The sequence below is a fragment of the Osmia bicornis genome, chromosome 11 (assembly GCF_907164935.1).
Source record: "Osmia bicornis bicornis chromosome 11, iOsmBic2.1, whole genome shotgun sequence".
NCBI lineage: Eukaryota > Metazoa > Arthropoda > Insecta > Hymenoptera > Megachilidae > Osmia > Osmia bicornis.
Window position 1 is genome coordinate 2,820,225 of NC_060226.1, and position 18,561 is coordinate 2,838,785.

The 18,561-nt window shown below is 32.9% G+C and overlaps 3 protein-coding genes across 8 annotated transcripts in view; 1 reads left to right on the plus strand and 2 right to left on the minus strand.

Moving 5' to 3' along the window:
* LOC114877006 (monocarboxylate transporter 10) overlaps positions 1-2,789 on the plus strand; it is a 25,465-nt gene extending 22,676 nt beyond the window's left edge. For 5 of the 6 annotated variants that reach the window (XM_046287860.1, XM_029189053.2, XM_046287859.1 and 2 more), the window contains one exon: positions 963-2,789. In XM_046287860.1, coding sequence (XP_046143816.1) covers positions 963-1,240 — 278 coding nt within the window. In that variant the 3' untranslated portion in view covers positions 1,241-2,789. The remainder of the gene's footprint in view (positions 1-962) is intronic. The other variant, XM_029189058.2, reaches the window with a different exon arrangement.
* A 2,762-nt stretch (positions 2,790-5,551) lies between these two features.
* Positions 5,552-8,444, minus strand: LOC114877013. Its single transcript, XM_046287787.1, has 2 exons — positions 8,408-8,444; positions 5,552-6,082 (listed from the first exon to the last, which is right to left on the minus strand). The coding sequence occupies exons 1-2, from the start codon at positions 8,442-8,444 to the stop codon at positions 5,667-5,669; spliced, it is 453 nt and encodes a 150-aa protein (XP_046143743.1). The 3' UTR covers positions 5,552-5,666.
* Positions 8,445-10,434: 1,990 nt separating this feature from the next.
* Positions 10,435-14,887, minus strand: LOC114877012 (feline leukemia virus subgroup C receptor-related protein 2-like). Its single transcript, XM_029189078.2, has 7 exons — positions 14,217-14,887; positions 13,117-13,348; positions 12,225-12,462; positions 11,643-11,854; positions 11,450-11,553; positions 11,179-11,289; positions 10,435-11,052 (listed from the first exon to the last, which is right to left on the minus strand). Exons 1-7 carry the CDS (start codon positions 14,420-14,422, stop codon positions 10,725-10,727), a joined length of 1,431 nt encoding a protein of 476 aa, XP_029044911.1. The 5' UTR covers positions 14,423-14,887; the 3' UTR covers positions 10,435-10,724.
* Positions 14,888-18,561: the final 3,674 nt, after the last annotated feature.

The following is an 18,561-nucleotide window of genomic DNA, read 5'->3' on the forward strand; positions in this document are numbered from 1 at the left end:
GTACTTTTTTTAAATATTAATTGCTTGCTTGCTTGCTTATTGAGATCCATTGCATGCTTTTATTAATATTAATAATCTGTAATTTGCATGTTACACTTCTGGACTGGTGAAATTAATTAAATTTAATCTAGTACATTTAATGGGTGTCATTGTACTTTCTTTGCAATCAATTATTATTAATATTTATCATATAAATGATTTTTAATTAAATTCATCTGATATCTACCATCTCCTCTATATATTTATCTCATTGTGTTTTAACAATATTATACCACTTTCTCTGATGTCATCTGATGTTCTCACTTAATGCATTTATTTGCTTTTTGAATAATCTTCAGCCTTGTAATTAATTACTTATTCAGTCCAAAGTTGACACTTTAATTACTCTTTGTCTTATCATACTGCAATAAATTGTCATTCATTGTGCACTATTCCTGGTCAGTGTTTACTTTCTATTACAGCTAATTTGTCTATTTGATATTGTCTTCTTACATCTTCAAGGTTCAATCGAGCAATCTAATTGTCTGTCTGAAAATGATAGTTATTTCTATTGTAAACTTAAGTCAATTTTCTTATTTACTTTCCTTAATATTTTTAGTACAAATATAAATTACACTGTTTGCTTTTTATTAACTCCAAGGTAAAGGTATCTCTGTCTACTAACACTTAATCTACACTATTGCTGAAAAGTCTTAGGACACTTATTAAATTTCAGTTGCATTCAAGATAAATTATACAATTGTTGAGCATAAAATTTCGTATTATCTGTGCCCTAAAAGTGTCCTAAGACTTCTGAATAATGGTATAGGTACTGCACTCTCACTTCATCATGCGCAGCAATTATCAAATAACTTTACTTTTGTAAATATTTCTGCAAATTCGTGATAATTCGTAAGATCCAACTTGCAGAGGTCTCCTTTTGCCTGTGCTTATTCTAATACCGTATCGTTTACGATTCGCAGGGTACTCGAGCATCGACTTTCTGTCCCCGTGCTTGGTGACGACCCTCAAACCCGCGTGCCACTCGCACGAGCAATCAAGCTGGAAGATGACGCGTCGAGACGAGGACGACCATTCGTCCCAATGCTGTGGATCTCAACGGAGCGTAGTGTGCCATCATCATAAGTGCCCCGATTATTCTAAACATTCGGAGAACGTGCCACTGCTTCAAACCGAGAATCAGTCACCTGTCAGTCTTTTTCAAAGGACACCTCAGTCGTCGATGTTTCCTACGTTTTAGCTCCCTGAATAAATGTTTAGAACTCGACGAGAAATAGTTAAAATCGGTCCTCGACGAAGCTAATTGCAATGTCACGCGAATTAAGACACGGCTTACATTTAATAGCCACGAAACAAGCTTCAATGTTCGAGCAATTTTAACCGAATTAGAGATATTTTAAAGCGGCAGAGATGTTTATTAGAAATATAAAGAACAAATGTTCTCAGTGGATCTTCTGTTCTCTGCTCGATGGAAAATATATGAGGATTAGTCAATAAGTATGTTAATCAAGGTGGATACGGGGTGAAACATGATTTAGTAGTTAAAATTTCATTTTATTGCAGTTGGTTGGGGTTTTGAAGGAAATAGTGAAGCTCCATACTCGTTGCTGTACAGTACGAGTATCGAAGGTCTATGCTCAGTACTGTACAGTACCGAGTAATGAAGGTCTATGCTTGGTACTGTACCGAGCATAAATCTTCATTATTCGGTACTGTACAGTACTGAGCATAGACTTTTCTTATTTTCTTCACAATTTTTTTTTAAAACAACGAAATCTACCATCTACTATATTAATCATTTAAATTTGTTGAATTAATACTTTTGAAATCCACTATACATATCTCTTTTAGATAACCTACTTATTGATTGGCCCTCGTAGGTGTCAATATTTTTAAAGAAAAAGGATGATATATTAGATCATAAATGAACGAATTGGTCAAACGTCACGTCAATTGAATGGAAATACTAGTTCATCTGAACAATAATCTATTTTTAGAAGGTTAATGTACTGTACGCGTTTGAATTCGTTATATATTTTATGCGATTTACTAGTGGATGTAATTTGTGCAAATAGTACAAACGTGTTAAGACAAGACTAAAGTATAATATGAAGATGTTGTTAATTAATTGTAACTTCATCGACATTTATTTTTAAACAATGGCATTTCAAGTTAAATATTCTTCCAATTTATGTTAGAAATAATTATAGGAATTAGGTTTTTTCTTCATTCGAATCAAATGTCATCAACGACGAATAAACTGACAATACCATAGAACTCTTATGCGCAAAGAAACTTTTTTCATTATTTTTAATTAGGGAAAATTTTATTAGCGTTGTGACCGTTGTTACTCGTTAAAATAGAAATCTTAGAAATGCTTAAATAAAAATATTTTAGTCGGTATAATGTTCACTGTTTTAGATAAATTGTTGTAGAAATTGATCGCTCGATTAATTAATATCACTTAAATTAGTCAATTACTCGGTAGATAATATTAGAAAATTTTATAACGTTTACACAACATATCTTATTTTGATTTATATTTGATCGTTCTCTCTATTTTACAGTTGCAATGAATCAATTAATTAATAAGATTTTGTTGTACGATTTTTTTTATACCTAGATCATACGTTGACCATAACACAATTAATGATACAAAAGTACTCTATTTTCCTAGCGTTAAGAGAGCAAAAGAAACATTATTTTTCTCGTAACATTGTACATAAAAAATAGTTGGTATATTTGTCAAGTTATGTAAAAGTAATAAAGAAATACGAATGTTACAAACACACGGTTGATGAATTAATTAATCAAACCTTCATAGAGAATTAATTACTGAAACAATGCATTTTTATTTCGAAGAAAAGTAAGTAAAAAAAAAACAAAAAATCGCCGAGAAATATGTTTCCAAAAGATAAGAAATGAAATACTGCAGCTCATGTGAAAAGAACATACATAGTGTGTCTATTCTACCACCAGTTTCTCAGCAAGAAATATGATGTGTTATTTTAGTCTTTTCACAAAACTGTCAGATCACTGTGTATTCCTTTACGTACGAATAAATACGACTGCTACTTCCTTCCTTCTTTGAGATGTAGTAGGTTGTTATTCTTACGAGATGTACTTATAAGTATTGAATTTTCATTCTTTGTTATTTTGTCGTTCTGTTATAGAACGATAGAATTATAGGGCATAAGCTGTTTCTATAGTTATAGAACTTAAAAATTTTAGAATTTTATTAATAGCAAGTTTTATAAGATTTTCATATAGTTAATGTGCAGACTTTTGGAAACAATATAAAAATTTCGTAGAATTTCCAGTTAATTAATTATTTTAAAGAATGATTAATTTCTTGGAAATTTGAATTAGTACCCAATGACTTCCACCTATTATTTATCATGTTGGAATTAATAAATTATTCTCAGTATTATTCCAAAAGTTTTAACATTTAAATATTTTAATTTACAGATGAGTAATTGTTTAATAAGAATTTTATCTGCCTGAAGAAAACAATTTTTTATTCTATATGCACAATTTAAAGTTATTTTATAAAGAAAAGAAGTAATTGATGATGACCCAATTTCTACTTGAGTGCGGATAATAAACGTGCTTAATTATGACTACTTATTGCTTCATTATCAATGCATTCAATTATCGAGCATTAATTGCCAGCTCGTCTATGTGTACCAATTTGTTAATTAGCGTATGCCGAAGAGCGGAAGCTCAATGTTGAATTAACAACAAGCGTAGAAGTTTGACGAGAAAGAGGTGTTGGGGTGTTAGGGACACCGAAGCACCGGTAATATTCTTTGCATATCGAAATTATGGCATTTGGGGTGTCAGGGACCTCAATGACTATCTCTGCGTACTGACCTAATATCATTCTGGGTCAGAGAGACCCAGGTGACTCTCTGCCCGCCGACCTATTATCATCTTGGGATGTTAGGAACCCCGAAGCACGGGTGATACTCTTTTATGCATGTACACAGATACTTTTATTATCAAATAAGATTTTATTTTCTGCGTTCATTTAATTTGCTGTATTTATTTTCTTAGCTTATTGAATAAACTCATTAGGAGGACGAACGTGTTGATTTTATTACTCCCGTGTACATCCTTTCCATCCAAAATTCTTTTACATTTCTACACCCTTTATAAATCTGCATTATTTAACTGTTTCGCTTACATCTCTGCATCCCCTACATTCCTGCTTTCTTTATATACATCCCTTACATCCATGATTTCTTTACATTCCTGATTTCCTTACATGCCTTCATCCCTTACATCCCTGCATCCCGTACATCCTTGTATCCCTTACATCACTGCATTCCTTACATCCATGATTTCTTTACATCCCTGCACTCCTTACATTCCTGCTTTCCTTACATGCCTTCATCCCTTAGATCCCTACATCCCTTACATCCTTTATATCCCTGCATCCTTTACATCCCCGTATCCCTTACATCCCTGCATCCCTTACATCCCTGCATCCCTGCATCCCTTATATCCCTGCATTGCTTATACGCCAAATTTTTCCGAAAAACAGCGCCATCTGGTTTTGAAAAAAGGAACTAAATCAAGCATAGATTTTGGCCCTCTAGCGGGAAAAATGTGAACTAAAATCTCGACCTCGAATCAGCGCCACCTGGTTTTGAAAAAAGGAACTAAAACCTGCAACATTTTTGGCCCTCTAGCGGGAAAATTGTGAACTAAAATCTCGACCTCGAATCAGCGCCACCTGGTTTTGAAAAAAGGAACTAAAACCTGCAACATTTTTGGCCCTCTAGCGGGAAAAATGTGAACTAAAATCTCGACCTCGAATCAGCGCCATCTGGTTTTGAAAAAAGGAACTAAATCAAGCAAAGTTTTTGGCCCTCTAGCGGCAAAAATGCGAACTAAAATTTTCAGGTGGAAACAGCGCCCTCTGGTGGTAAAAAAAGGAACTAATTTTTTGAAAATATGGAATTAAATTTGTAAACTTATCTTTACTTACCTTTACTTTTTTTTTTTTTTTTTTAACGTGGGGAAATCTTGCATAAGACCCCCCACCGTCCCCTGGGGGAGGGCGGCGGGGGAGTGTCAGATTCTTACTGACTAAAACCCCACGGGGATAGATCCCATGGTCATAACCGCGAAGTTGAGATGTAAAGGGGGAGTTCCCCTAGTATCGGACATTGGCTATATCTAAAAGAACTGAAATGTGACACAATTGTTTCAACCGACAAAACAAAGGAGAGGATAAAACAAACGTTTTATGGTTGGAACAATTTTGTCACATTTAAGTCTTTTAGATATAGCTAATGTCCGATACTAGGTGCCGTCTGGTATAAGGGGTACTCACCCTAATAATGCTCACGATCTTTTATAAAAAAGATCTACTAATTACTTTCAAAGTACCAACTGTACATTGTCGCACAAAATTATAGGACATGAAAATTAGAAAAAATTAAAAGAAAAAATGATCTCATCAAACGCTTTAATTAAAACAAATTTTATTTATCCAAATAAAAAAATAAATTTATACATTCTTATAGAAGACAGCATGCACCAACTTATAACAACCAGGAACAACTTCACCGTTTCTGATAAGGGTAACTTTAATTATATATCCTTTACATATAAACAGCAATGATCCTGAGTAAGATCACTAAACTATGATCAAATCATTACAATAATATCTGTCCAGGTGCGAATGGAAAAGTGTTGTAAATATATACCGGTCGATTGAACGCGAAAGAATTGGCAATTGCCAATGCTGGATTCGACTCGAAGTCTTCTTCGGGGATGCTCGATGGTGTGGTTGGTTCTCTGGTCCGCGGGGTAGTTGTGGTTTTCATCGTTGTCGTCGTCGTTGTTGGTGGTGGTGTAGTGGTGAAAATTGGGGGGTGGCTTGTCGAGCTTGGAGGTTCATAGGCTGGTAATCCAGGGGGCCCGTAATACGCATGCAATCGATTGTTGGTGGGATTAAAGCGTTGACCATTAGGACGCCATCCCCTTGGTTTATATGGCGATAAATCTGATGTTGCTAGTCCGATACAGAGAAGCACGAGGGTCAGCTGGAAAATGGAAAAGCAATTAATGGCTTAGCTGTCGTTCGCTTTTCCTGCTGTCCTTTCGAAAACACGAGGAAGAAAACGTCAATGCTGGTACACCTTTGTTTTTGTCAACTATCTCAATTATACTGGGTGCTCACCCTATTAAGTACTACCCTCCATAGGAAACATACAGCAAACAATTTTATTAATTTTTATAAGCAACACAGTGGTACATGTAAATTTGTTATATTTGCAATAACTTTAAAAAAACAAAGATCACTTTTCATTACAAAATTAATAAAATTCTGATGATGTTAATTTAGCTAAAATTATTTTAATGTTCGTTAAAGACATTGAAGTATTAAATTTAATTTTATATTATATAAAACACTAATCAAGATAAATTCAACCACTTATGAAAGAACAAATGAAATTATGTATTATTGTATTTATTATTTTTTTCTGTAAATAAATGATTTCTATGTTAATTATGCAAGATACAGTTACAGAAAAGAAAGGAATCATTGTAATTGATTATAATCAGTTCAAGAATTAGTTTTTAAGTCACACTCCCATTTTGTTAATTTCTTGTTAATGATGCAAAGTCTGTCCACATGAGTGAAGTGAGTATTCTATAAGATCGTCGATTAAGTGTTAATAGTGTTCCTCGTGCATAAGAAATCCACTGTCTCGTTACCGTGTTCCTCATTCTTGCTGGTCAACACCGTTAAGTCCGCTTGGAAAATTTTGACTGCTCTTTGCCCGTGTCTTTCATTCGTCTTTATATGCAGACACACGTTTATGAAATGGCGGCCAACACGGTGAATACGAAGCCACCACGAAACGATTTCGTTTCGGTGGTTATTGCTTATCGTTTCGTAACTGCAGCAAACCTATATTACGTGACTTGAATGATCATCGACCAGCAAGAAGTATCACGATGGCCATAACTTTGACTTTTGTCATGGCCACTTTATTTCATGAATTTATTTGATTAGACATGATCTTAATACTACGTTGTGCATTTTGTTCTAATATTTGAACACTTTGATTGGCATAGGTGAAAATAGAAGTTATGTGACGAGGGATATTAATTAATTTTTCAATATCATACTTTACATTATTCATGTAATATTAGGAGGTTGCATATTATATTCAAAACACAGGAAGATTTCGAAACACAGAAAGTCTGACACGATTTGGAGACATAAAATGATTGCAAAATAGTGGTTAAGGTTTCATGAAATTGAATACATAAATATTCTCTAAATATCCTTAACACAAAAAAGCTGGTTCTTTATTGGAATCATAATTAACTAATTTGCAGTAGACTACTGTTCATTAAGGAATAATTAATTTCTAATTGCTCGTCATAAATGCTAAATGTTAAATTTTCTATGTAAAAATGAAATAATAATATTATTAAAAATCTTCTTTCTCCTTTAATTAATTATTCCATTATTTGGAATTTAAATTTCTAATTTCGATAACGCCTGTACCAATCAACGTGTTAATATTAATTATATTATGTTAATAATATTATCATTCAACCTTAATATACATATTTTCTACCAAAGTTATAAATTAGATTTTACTAAAATGTTGAAAAATAATTGCCAAATCATTCCACGAATTATCGGAGGTGGATCGAATGATGCGAATGTTAATTTACGACTTGTTATATAATACTTGTTTCTGCGAAAGATACACGGTGGTTAAACGAATCTCATGCAGGATGGACAGTTTCGAAACAAGGTCTTCATCTGAAGGAGCTTACGCTTTCAATTGGTCGGAACATCAAAGGTGTGCGCACTTTGAATTACTAGGAGACGATGCTGAAACAACAGGACACCTGTGCGGTGATTCATTAATTGGATTACGTGAAACATTAAAATTAAAGAGGTATTGCTGTTCGATCTAAAAGGTCACACTTGCAAAAACACTTGCATTTGTTAAATATTATTTTTATTTTAGTAATTTTAATACTAGAGAAAAATTTGCAGAAACAGTACAAAAATATTGTATCAGGAAATTAATTTAATTAAAACATGATAAATAAATTTTTAAGTACCTCTTACTATTCTTCTTTTTTTAAAATTAATAAAAATTACCTAATAATCATAGATTAATAATTAAAACAATTAAAATAATAAACTAACATCACAACTGACCTTATGAAAGGCCAAAGAAGAAAGTAATTTCTCTAAAAACTTTGATTAAAATCAACTATCCGTTCAGAAAGCAACATCTCTGTCGTGTTATTTACAAATACCTGTATCCATATTGAAGAAAATTTCCCCATGGAACTGGAACTGGCATCATCCCGACGATAGGTAATTTCCTTCCCGTCTACGGTGTACTTTAAAACGTACCAGCGAAAGCACCCGTTGTAGTACATAATTTTGTCATGGCTTACGTGAACGGTAAACGTGCCTCGAATGCGGGAGGACATTATGAATTCGCAAGATCGTGGCTCGTCGGTGCTCTTACGCGTACGAATTCGATCGACATGGTCCAAAAACGTGGCGTGCAAACTAATTATCGGATTGACAGTGAGCCTCACCTGACTCCGAAAGGGGTACTGGCCGAGGATCGCTTAGAACTTGCCGGCTCCCTGACGTCTCCGAACCATCCTGTGTAACATTCAGAGAATAAACTTTCGATTGACTGATCGAATTTACATTTAAAGGAGAGGTAAGATTTTTTCATGAATTTCTATATTTCTTAATTAGATACAGTGTTATATAGTACCTGCTCGATAATTCGTTGCTTCTGGAGCTCTAGAAAGGGAATTTTTATAAACTATTTTAGAATTATTATTATTATTCTCAATTATCTGTCGCATTTTATTGCAAATTTCCAATATTACTAAATTCAATTTTAAATAAGTTTCTAAAATAGAGAAAACCTTCTGTTCTCATTGCGAGACCGAGACCGTTTAATATTTCAATCGAAAGCAAGCTGTTGAAATTACCCAATTAAATTTGAGGAAAATGGAAACAACCCTCTCTATTGGATAATATTTGGAGTCATGTAAACGGATCAAGGGAATGGTTGTACAGAAAATACCAAGGCAGCAAGGGTAGAATATTTATACGAAATTTTTCCATTTATCTTCGTCGACGAGACTGTGCTCGAATGAATTAAATGGAATTTATCGATCTATATTCCCATCCCGTCCACTCGAGTCCATTTGCGGTGACCTGTCGTTTCCGCTTTTCATTCTCGCCCGTTATCGATAATCCATAAGTCCCTTTGTGATAATCGCAATCTCGATGGATACGAAGTCCACCCTGGGCTTCTATTCGAACGTGTTTGTGCTGTCAATAGATCAATAATTTTCTTCTTTTTTTCTTTTTCATCAACGGATGTGTATGACATCGTCTGCAGTCTGCTTAGAACAGCGGCGCGGACTGCTTTACGAGCTACTTTTGTCCGTAACGATTCGTCTGGAACCATAAAACAATTCCTTTCGATTGTTGATAAGCAGAAAAGTTTTTCGAGTTTGATTGATTTTAATTCAATTCGTGAATTTTTAGTGTGTAAGTTAAAATTGTGATGTTCTATTAAATTACGGTCGACTAAAATGTTAAAAAAATTACGAGGTAAATATTTAATAGTATAACTTGAAATCAGAATAGAAAATTTCTGCTATGTCAAAAATATGGTAATTTTGGAATAAAAGAATAATATCTATTTCTTAAGAAATATTGATACAAACTATGAATCTCTTCTTCTGATCTAAACAATTCTAATGATCTAATAGTTAGTCTAGGGTTAAAATAGATGAGGGGTGTCAAGATAGAATTCAGGTAACCTTCTGCATCGGACAGATAGGAGTGCTAGTCTGATCGAAAGCGCAAAATATAATAGTCCGGATTGGGTACTTTTGTTCTCTGATCGAGTAGTATATCAAGTATTCTGGTCGAGTAACAAGTGGTGCACGCGTCATGTCACGTGTCAGACGCAGATGTACACTACACCCTCGGATCTCTACCTTTTTACCTAAAAACAAGACCGGGATGTTCCTTGTCGATACTTCACCCTTCTTTTCTGGTCGCATCTCAAAATCCATTGTTTTCCCTTAATCGAATATCGACACACTGTTGTGCGTTTATTTTCAATATTGTTCTTTCTTTATCATATGGGAGTTTAATGCAAAAGTGGTGTAAGTTAATTTCTTGCCTAATCAGTTTTTAACACCTCATCTCGAAAGTTTGAGCATCGTTCTACTTTTTTGCAGAAGCGATGTTGGCCCCCTTGGATTCACCCTCGTAGATATTAAAATAAAGTAACATTAAATCACGAATATTATTCATATATTTGTTTTTTATTTATTTTATTTTTTCATACCACGAATGTTTTTTGTTTATTTAAAAGCACATAAAAAAATGGTGAATTCTAGCTGTCCTTTGCGTTATTTTTATTTTCTGACAGAAAATCAATATAAAATGTTTTTAATGTTTCTGACGAGTTCATTCATTTCGTTGAATATATTTAAAAAATAATTTAAAATAAGAGCATTATTAAATCATACTTATCTCCATCTGGATTATTATAATTTATCATATTCGCGACGTTACTTAACATTACCTATGTACAATGTATAAAAAGAAGAGTGTATATTAAAGGAAAAACAAATATTTTTCATAGTTCATAACACTTCAAATATCGGCACAGAAGAGATTTTTAATTTTTCTCATGTCCATTGCACTCGTTTCCCTTTTCAGTTTGACTAACTTCCGTGTAAGAAGTAGCATTCTTAGCATCCTGACGTCTATGCTCGTCTTTAGTTAATACTGTCATTATAAAACCAACGAATAGTACCACGCACAATCCAATATGTACCGGAATATCTCCGTACACTTCCAATACTCGACCCATTATCAAAACGAGGACAACCCCATAAACGTTATTAGCCACGTTTAAGATTCCTGCTGTTATGCCCTCAGACTCTGGATACGTGTATTCTGCACTCATTTCGTACCCTATGGTCACGTATCCAACCATGAAGAACCTACAGAAAATAATCCCTTTAGAATGGAAGAATGAATTTAGAAGAAACTAATTTTTATTCTAATCAAAGTGAAACTAAATCGATGAAAATGAATCTGTTAAATAAAAGGATTCGAGTGTACAATACCCTAAGAAAATTGCTGACAGATACACCATCCATTTCATTTCGAGACAAGTGAAAGTAGAGAAGAGTATTTGGCCGCACACCGAGAAAAAATACGCGATCGTGGTTGTTTCCCTGAAAGTACATAGATCTAGTATCAATATAAAATATTAAAAAAAAAAATCATATGAGGAAAGAGCATTGATAGAGACATATTGGAAGTAATATTATCGATCTGGTTTGCATAACTATGAATTGAAATTAATTCATAATATGATGTTAATGATTATCTTACTTGAATCTATGTGTTTTATCAAGGATGATTCCAACACAAACGGAACCAATCATTCCAGTTACGGTCATTACCAAACCGATTCTACCCGCGTCTTCCTCTCCGTTCTGTAATATACATTATTATATCAGTTATAAATATTTGTAGGTGTTTCTTTTGTTACAATTTCATTGATTATCGTAAATCGATTTCTTACCACAAAATGTGCGAGATACATCTGATTCAATAACGTTCCTATAACGTTCAATACACCGATATTCAAGCCGTACGAGTTGCAAAGTAATAAATATGATTTGTTCTTAAATAATCTTTTAATAGGTTCTATGAAACCTTCATCGTTTTGCTCTTGATTCAATTTTTGTAGAGCTCGTGCTTTGCTCGGTGGCAGTTTTGGATCGTCTTCGAACACTGCACAATTAATATTTCTAATATAAAATAACGATTTTCATAATAATGTATAATATAAAAGTAAATGATAATAATATTAAAAGTAAAATATATTTAATTTAACGCACCAACGAATTAATTAATTATTAATAGAAAACACACCAAATTATTGTCGTCGATAAGATGACAAAAAGTCAGCTCGAACCATCGTGATGACTCAATTTTATTGCTACTTTTATAGGTATCATTACTTTTATTCGAGATAACAATTCTTTGTAGGTATCGTGTCTTGTTATGATTTAACTTCATCAACATTTATTTTGCATAATAAGAATGATTTATTTTCCAAAATAATAATAAAAATTTAATTACTCTTCTTTAGCAGACTTACGTATTATGAGTAGCAAAAATAAAACTGTGACGATGATAGCTACGCCCCAGAACATATACGACAAATCGTTGCCAATGTCGTGGAGATTCTCGTGATTTTTCACAATTATCGGTGTCAACAGGAAACCTAAAGCTATTCCCATTTGATTACCAAAAATGCTTAAGGATGTTGCGGTGGATATTTCGGTGGTATCAAACCATTGCGCTGCTAATCGACCTGGTAGAATTAAAACTATAGTCTGATAAAAAAAAAAAAAGAAAGAAATTAAATAATTAAAATTACTATACAATTCAGATATAATTAATTCGTTTTGATTAAATCCGAGATGCAGTCAGTGAACGCGTGTATAAATCTCTTGACGAGATACTGCTGCGACTTTAAGCCCTGGATACACAAAGTTTGAGCAGACTTGTAATTCCTTGCATTAGTAATAATTTACAGCAAGTTTCCATGAATTCGTTTCTGTATTTGTGACTCGCACGATTAAGCGGTGCTTTAAGAATATAAGAGAGGAAACTTAGATGTTTACACAGAAAGTCGCAAATACTCGACATTAAATGTTCTTGTCGAATATCATTCATAGAAAGATGTTTATCGTGAGTGTAATTAATCATTTTCAATCTGGCATGTTACGTCAGATGTTTACTGGATAGGATTAATTTATTGTTTCGTTTATTTTGGTTCGTACTACTTAAAACTGGAACGGTCTGACACAAATACGATCGTACTACTGAAACAATCATATTTTATAATTTCATTTTTATTTTTATCTATTCTTCAACAAAGTTACTTGAAAAAAAAATTATTACTGATCGAATTGAGTAATCTCCTCCTTTTTCTTGTTCGAATATTATAAATAATCAATTTGATATAAAATGTAATAATGTCTGACCTGAGTGACAGCGACCAAAGACTGTCCAATGAAGGTAACATAGAACCTGTCTGGATGGGCGGATAGAACTTTGATCCATGAACCAACGCAACCAAGACCACATCCTAGAATATTCCCCCATCTAACTCCCCATCGGTCCAAAATATATGTTGCAGGAATGATGAAAATCATGTAATAAGCCATGAACGACATTGCTGTCCAGTCGACAGCTAACGAAGAGACACCATAGTACCTGAACAATTTTTTTTCTCAAAATTACCAAATCTATATAATTGCCTAATTACATATCACGCATTCAAATCTTTTATTGAAACATTCTACTAATAAAAGACTTTCATACATTGGAAAAATGCAATAATTGAAAGCTTAGGGAATGAAAATGAACAAAGTCTAAAATTAAGTTCAAATTTTTTCCAAAATTGTATAATTAAAAATTTAACTTGTACGAAAATGTGTTTCTTTCCCTCAAAATGTGAATTTTGTTAATTATATTGGAACTTACAAAATTCACATGACTAAAGATAATGATCTATGATACCGGAATTTCAACAGCTACCATATTATCATTATTTTTCTTTATTTGCCAAATTAAAACACGTTCTGTTTTGTTCACTTCTTGTTTCCATTTCAGGTGGTCAAGATTTATGTAATCCATAAGAACTCGAAACATTGAATAGATAATATCACTGGCGCTATGCGTGATACGATATCTTTGGGATTTATTTCAAAGACTGATAATAATTAATTTTAGAATGTTACAATTGTTCAAATCAGATATGAAATAAAAATAGGCGATAGCTTTTAGATGAAATCGAGAAATTATTATTATGTTATTATTATAAAAATTACAACTATAAATCATTATAATTTGTGATTTATTTAAACTGCATAATTTTTCTGTTACGAGATTTTAGTTTTTATTTTGTTTATTGATTATTATATTAACAATTATTCTTCCAACATATGAAACTCTTTCGTTTAGAAATTACACATTTAACTTTAAGCTTAATATTCTCCTATATAATTTGTAAGTTTGGATCTCCAGACTCCTCTGTTTAATTATAAAAATTGATAATTTTTCAGAATAGCAATGCAAATACCTGCTGACTATGTTGGCAATTATAGAATATTGCACCCATTGCAAAGTGAACATGGACGAGTACGCACTAAACAAAGCCAGCATCAGCCATCTCCTTTTGTACACTTTTGTTTGTAACAAATCACCATTGTCCTTCTCGCTGTTACCTATTATCTTCACAGAATTGTTCACGCACAATACCTCGCTCAAATCCTTTTTATTCGTCATTCTAAAACTTGTAATAAGCGAAATCTAATGAAAATCTAAATTTCTGTTCAAGGGCTGTTTCCCCATTCACGCGTCTTCTTCAGCTGCGAAATTAATTGAATTTCGTATAGGCGCCTCCTTGGTCGCAGAAGAAGAGACACTCGTGGCTCGTCGTTGATCTTCATTCGACGAGTTTGCCGGTTAACGATCCAACTAGAATGCCTGAAAATGATCGTGTAATCATTTCCCATCGGGATCGCAGTCGAATCGCGGTGCCATTGCTTTTTCTCTTATCTTGATTCACGATTACACAAGATCGCGTTATTTGCGATCGGCTACCTTTTCTATTACACGCTCAATTCTAATCCCGGTCTTTATCACGTTTTCGAGTTCACTTCAAGCACCATCGAAATTTAATTCGTGTTTTTCCATGTCGATCGATCATCGATTATTTAATAGACAATTGAATTCGAGTTGCCAAACTCGAGGCTCACGGGCAGCATAGATAAAGAATTACCAAAGCTTCTGCGACTATCAGTCGTACAATCTCGCTGGTAAACAGTTGGACTAATTGCATATTAATAATCTTTCGTCTGGAATTATTGTACGAGAAACATTTCTGGCGCCATTCTATAAACTCTGAGGATTAGTCAATGTTACAATTTACTAGCAACGGCGACTTCCTCCTTCTCGTGAGGAAGAAGAAATTATCTCTGAGAGAGATGAAAAATATAAAGTGTACTTTAGAAGGGCTGACGTTTCTTTTATTTTTAATTATTTCCTCGCAAAAAATTTGAAAAATGTTATTTTCAAAAGTTCCCTCTATTTCCCTGTAAGTAGTATAATGCGCTTTGATCAGACAGTCTTTCGCGCCAAGTAGAATATACCAATCATTAAGCCAACTTTAATAAAATGAATTCAATCATTTATTAAAGAGGTTTATCTTTCCGTTATTGTTAAACCGTAAACAATAATGAAATATCGTACAATGAATATAACAGAAGTTTATTAAACATTACATTTTAACAATAAAAACAATGCAAATCTGAGGCTCTTTGGAGTTACATAAGTTTATAATTTATTATAAAATTAAACATCTCCGACACAATTACTTTTCATAAACTTTGCGACACCTTTAAATGCATTAACATCGATGATAACATTAAAGAACATCGAAGAAACTATGACAGACTGAATGCTGTTTCCATTGTAAAAATATGTGACGTTCCCATCTGGAGCCCGTAACACCGCATGCGTACAAGTATTAACGCAATTAATAAACAATGGTAGAAATTTCAATCATTTCATTTTATAACAAATCAGACAATTATTATAATTGATAGAAACCTTGAATTGACTACAGAATATACACCTCTAAATGTAACTTTTAAAATATCTTTCTCATTTGTTTAAGCTTTACGTTCCCTCGATTTGGTGTTTATTTTCAATTTTGCAAAGCTTTCGTTTTATTATAATATTACATATCATATCACATACTATGCATTTAATTAATTACTTCAATTTACATATCTCGTTATTAATACAATCTTCCTTTTCTGATTAAGACTTGTTAGGTGGTCGAATTAAAATTTTACTGAAATTCCTGTTGAACGTTTGTACTTTACAAAAGAAAAATATATTGTTTATTCTAAATGTAACAAATACGACATGACGATACTTTACCACACTGCGATATACGGATATTATTTTCCACGCAAACGTTACCTTTTTTTCTTTATTGTTTCGCAACAATTATTTATTTATACACACATTGTGTTTTAAACTCTCAAATCAGTTTTGTGTCCTCGAAACGAGCCATTGAAAATATATTACAAACGACGGATCGCTATCGTTATGGAGTGAAAGAACAATTTTTTTCATTGTACGGATTAATATTAAAGTGTCTCGTTTATAATATATATATATATATATATAATATATCTATACACATAGTCTAATGATTATTCGTATTGTATACAATTTATTGTTTAATAGTACTATGCAACGCATCGATATTTAACGTATTAACGTATTATGTATACAGTATGTATTACAAACTATTCAATTCACCGAGCAACAGTTCACAGGGCGATGCTCTGAATGTAAAAACACGTGGAAAAGTTCATTTTTATTTTTATTTCTTCGTTTTTTTTTCTCAAAATTCTTATGTCTTATGTTGTATCCAAGAGAATACGTACGGTGTTCACGATTAATTATTTCTGACTAGCACTTTTCTTCTTAATTATCAATAATTTAATTTTTGGTTGAAATTAGCACAGAGGACATCAATAGCGATTGATGTATTTTTATATTAATTTAATTGTTGTCAATATAAATAATTCGAATCCTGAATTTTTTGAAATTAATAAAAATTTTGTAATATAAAAGTGATTATTACTTTTCATGGTGTTCATCGTGCTAATGAGGCACTTCTGAAAGGAGTACGTACCTTTGAGAGGTTCAAAATTTGAGAATATTCTGTAAAAGTTTTTGGAGAGTGTTAAGTAATTAGCGATTAATACTGCAAATTTAATATCGTAGATACCGATAATTAAAAGGAAAAGAAATTAAATAAAACTCTAAATGATATTAATTCAAAGTACCTAGTGAAAAGTTTAAATTGAAAAATAAAAGTATCCAGTGCTAACTAATTATAATTACATCATATTTCGCTATACATATATCCGTGTTAACAACTGAAATCATTGTAACAATTCCATTTTACCGCGACGAAAAGCGTCGTCGTGAAAAGTCAAAGAAACATTGAGTTTTCATCGATTCAGCGCCAATCGAGCATCCAGTTCAGACATCGGAACACCGCGTACTTGATCGTTTTGTTTGCCGCCTGGCTTCGCGAAAGATTTTCGAAGATTTCGAGGAACAACGGTGGGGCCGAGAGATAGGAGGAGGAAGAGCATAGAACGAAATACGGTAACGCGTGTCACCGCGGAAATCGAGTTCCGTTTTCCGGAACGAAAGCGTCGAGGTCGCGCTTCCGTGGCCAACATTTTCTCGGCACGCTTAACTGGCTAGGGTCAAATTTATCGAAAACGCTTCGTTCGTTTCAATAATATCATTTGGCACGGTTCGACACTTACATGTGTCTGTACATGGGTGCACACGTACACTCTTACCCAAAAGTACTAAGACACTTATAGAAATTTTATTTAAAAAATGATTAAAATATGTTAAATATTTAACCCTTAGAATAGGGACGGGTTGATGGTCATTTTTATTTATCCATCACACAAAAGGAACTAATATAAAATTTTAAAATCACTTATTGTTTATCTAGATTATTGATTATTATTAGATAATCAAGATTAAGATAGATTATCTAGAAGTGCAAAAATAATTACTGAAGGTATTTATCATTAAACCATAGTATAAAATTTGTACAACATTTTGTAATTCATTAATAATTAATTATTTTCATTCAAAATGTAAAGTAAGTGTCTTATGACTTTTGAGTACGAGTGTATCTGTGCGCGTTATATGTATATCTGTCGGTCGATAGAACATTTGTATGTACAAAAGCTTCCGCAATAATTTCTGTCTCTCTGAATTTTAACAACGCTGACAATATATTTCACCGTTACCGACACGATATCTAAACGATTACAGAGGACTTTCTCGTTTCCAGACAGCCAGCTCGAACCGAAGGAATGGAAAGTCGCGTTGACTCGGGATGTCTCGAAACTTGGAATTTCACACGATTTTCCATTGAAATTGAAATATTTCCTTCAGATAACTTCACTTCCTTTCTCATCTTTAATTAGATTTGTAATTCCGACAAGATCGGCGAGCGATTTTTCAATTAATTTGAGAAATTCTCTAAGATGATGATTTTTTCTTTTGTTTTTTTAAAAGACACTCGAGCTGTTGTACAATGGTGTAAATTTTAACATATTTATTTGTAATATCTACTTTTTGAAACAGAACTGTATATTTTCTAAAAAGCTATTGGGTTTGAAAATTGATTAGTTCAACGAATATTTGAACAAATGCAAGTATTAATTATTGTAACTCTGAATGATTTTCGTTCGACCATTGTACGACAGCAGCAATCGACAACATATAATAGTAACAGAAGGAAAATTAATAACTGTACCACATGGAGGGTGCTGCTTTCATTAGGAAGAGTCAGCATTTCCTTGGGA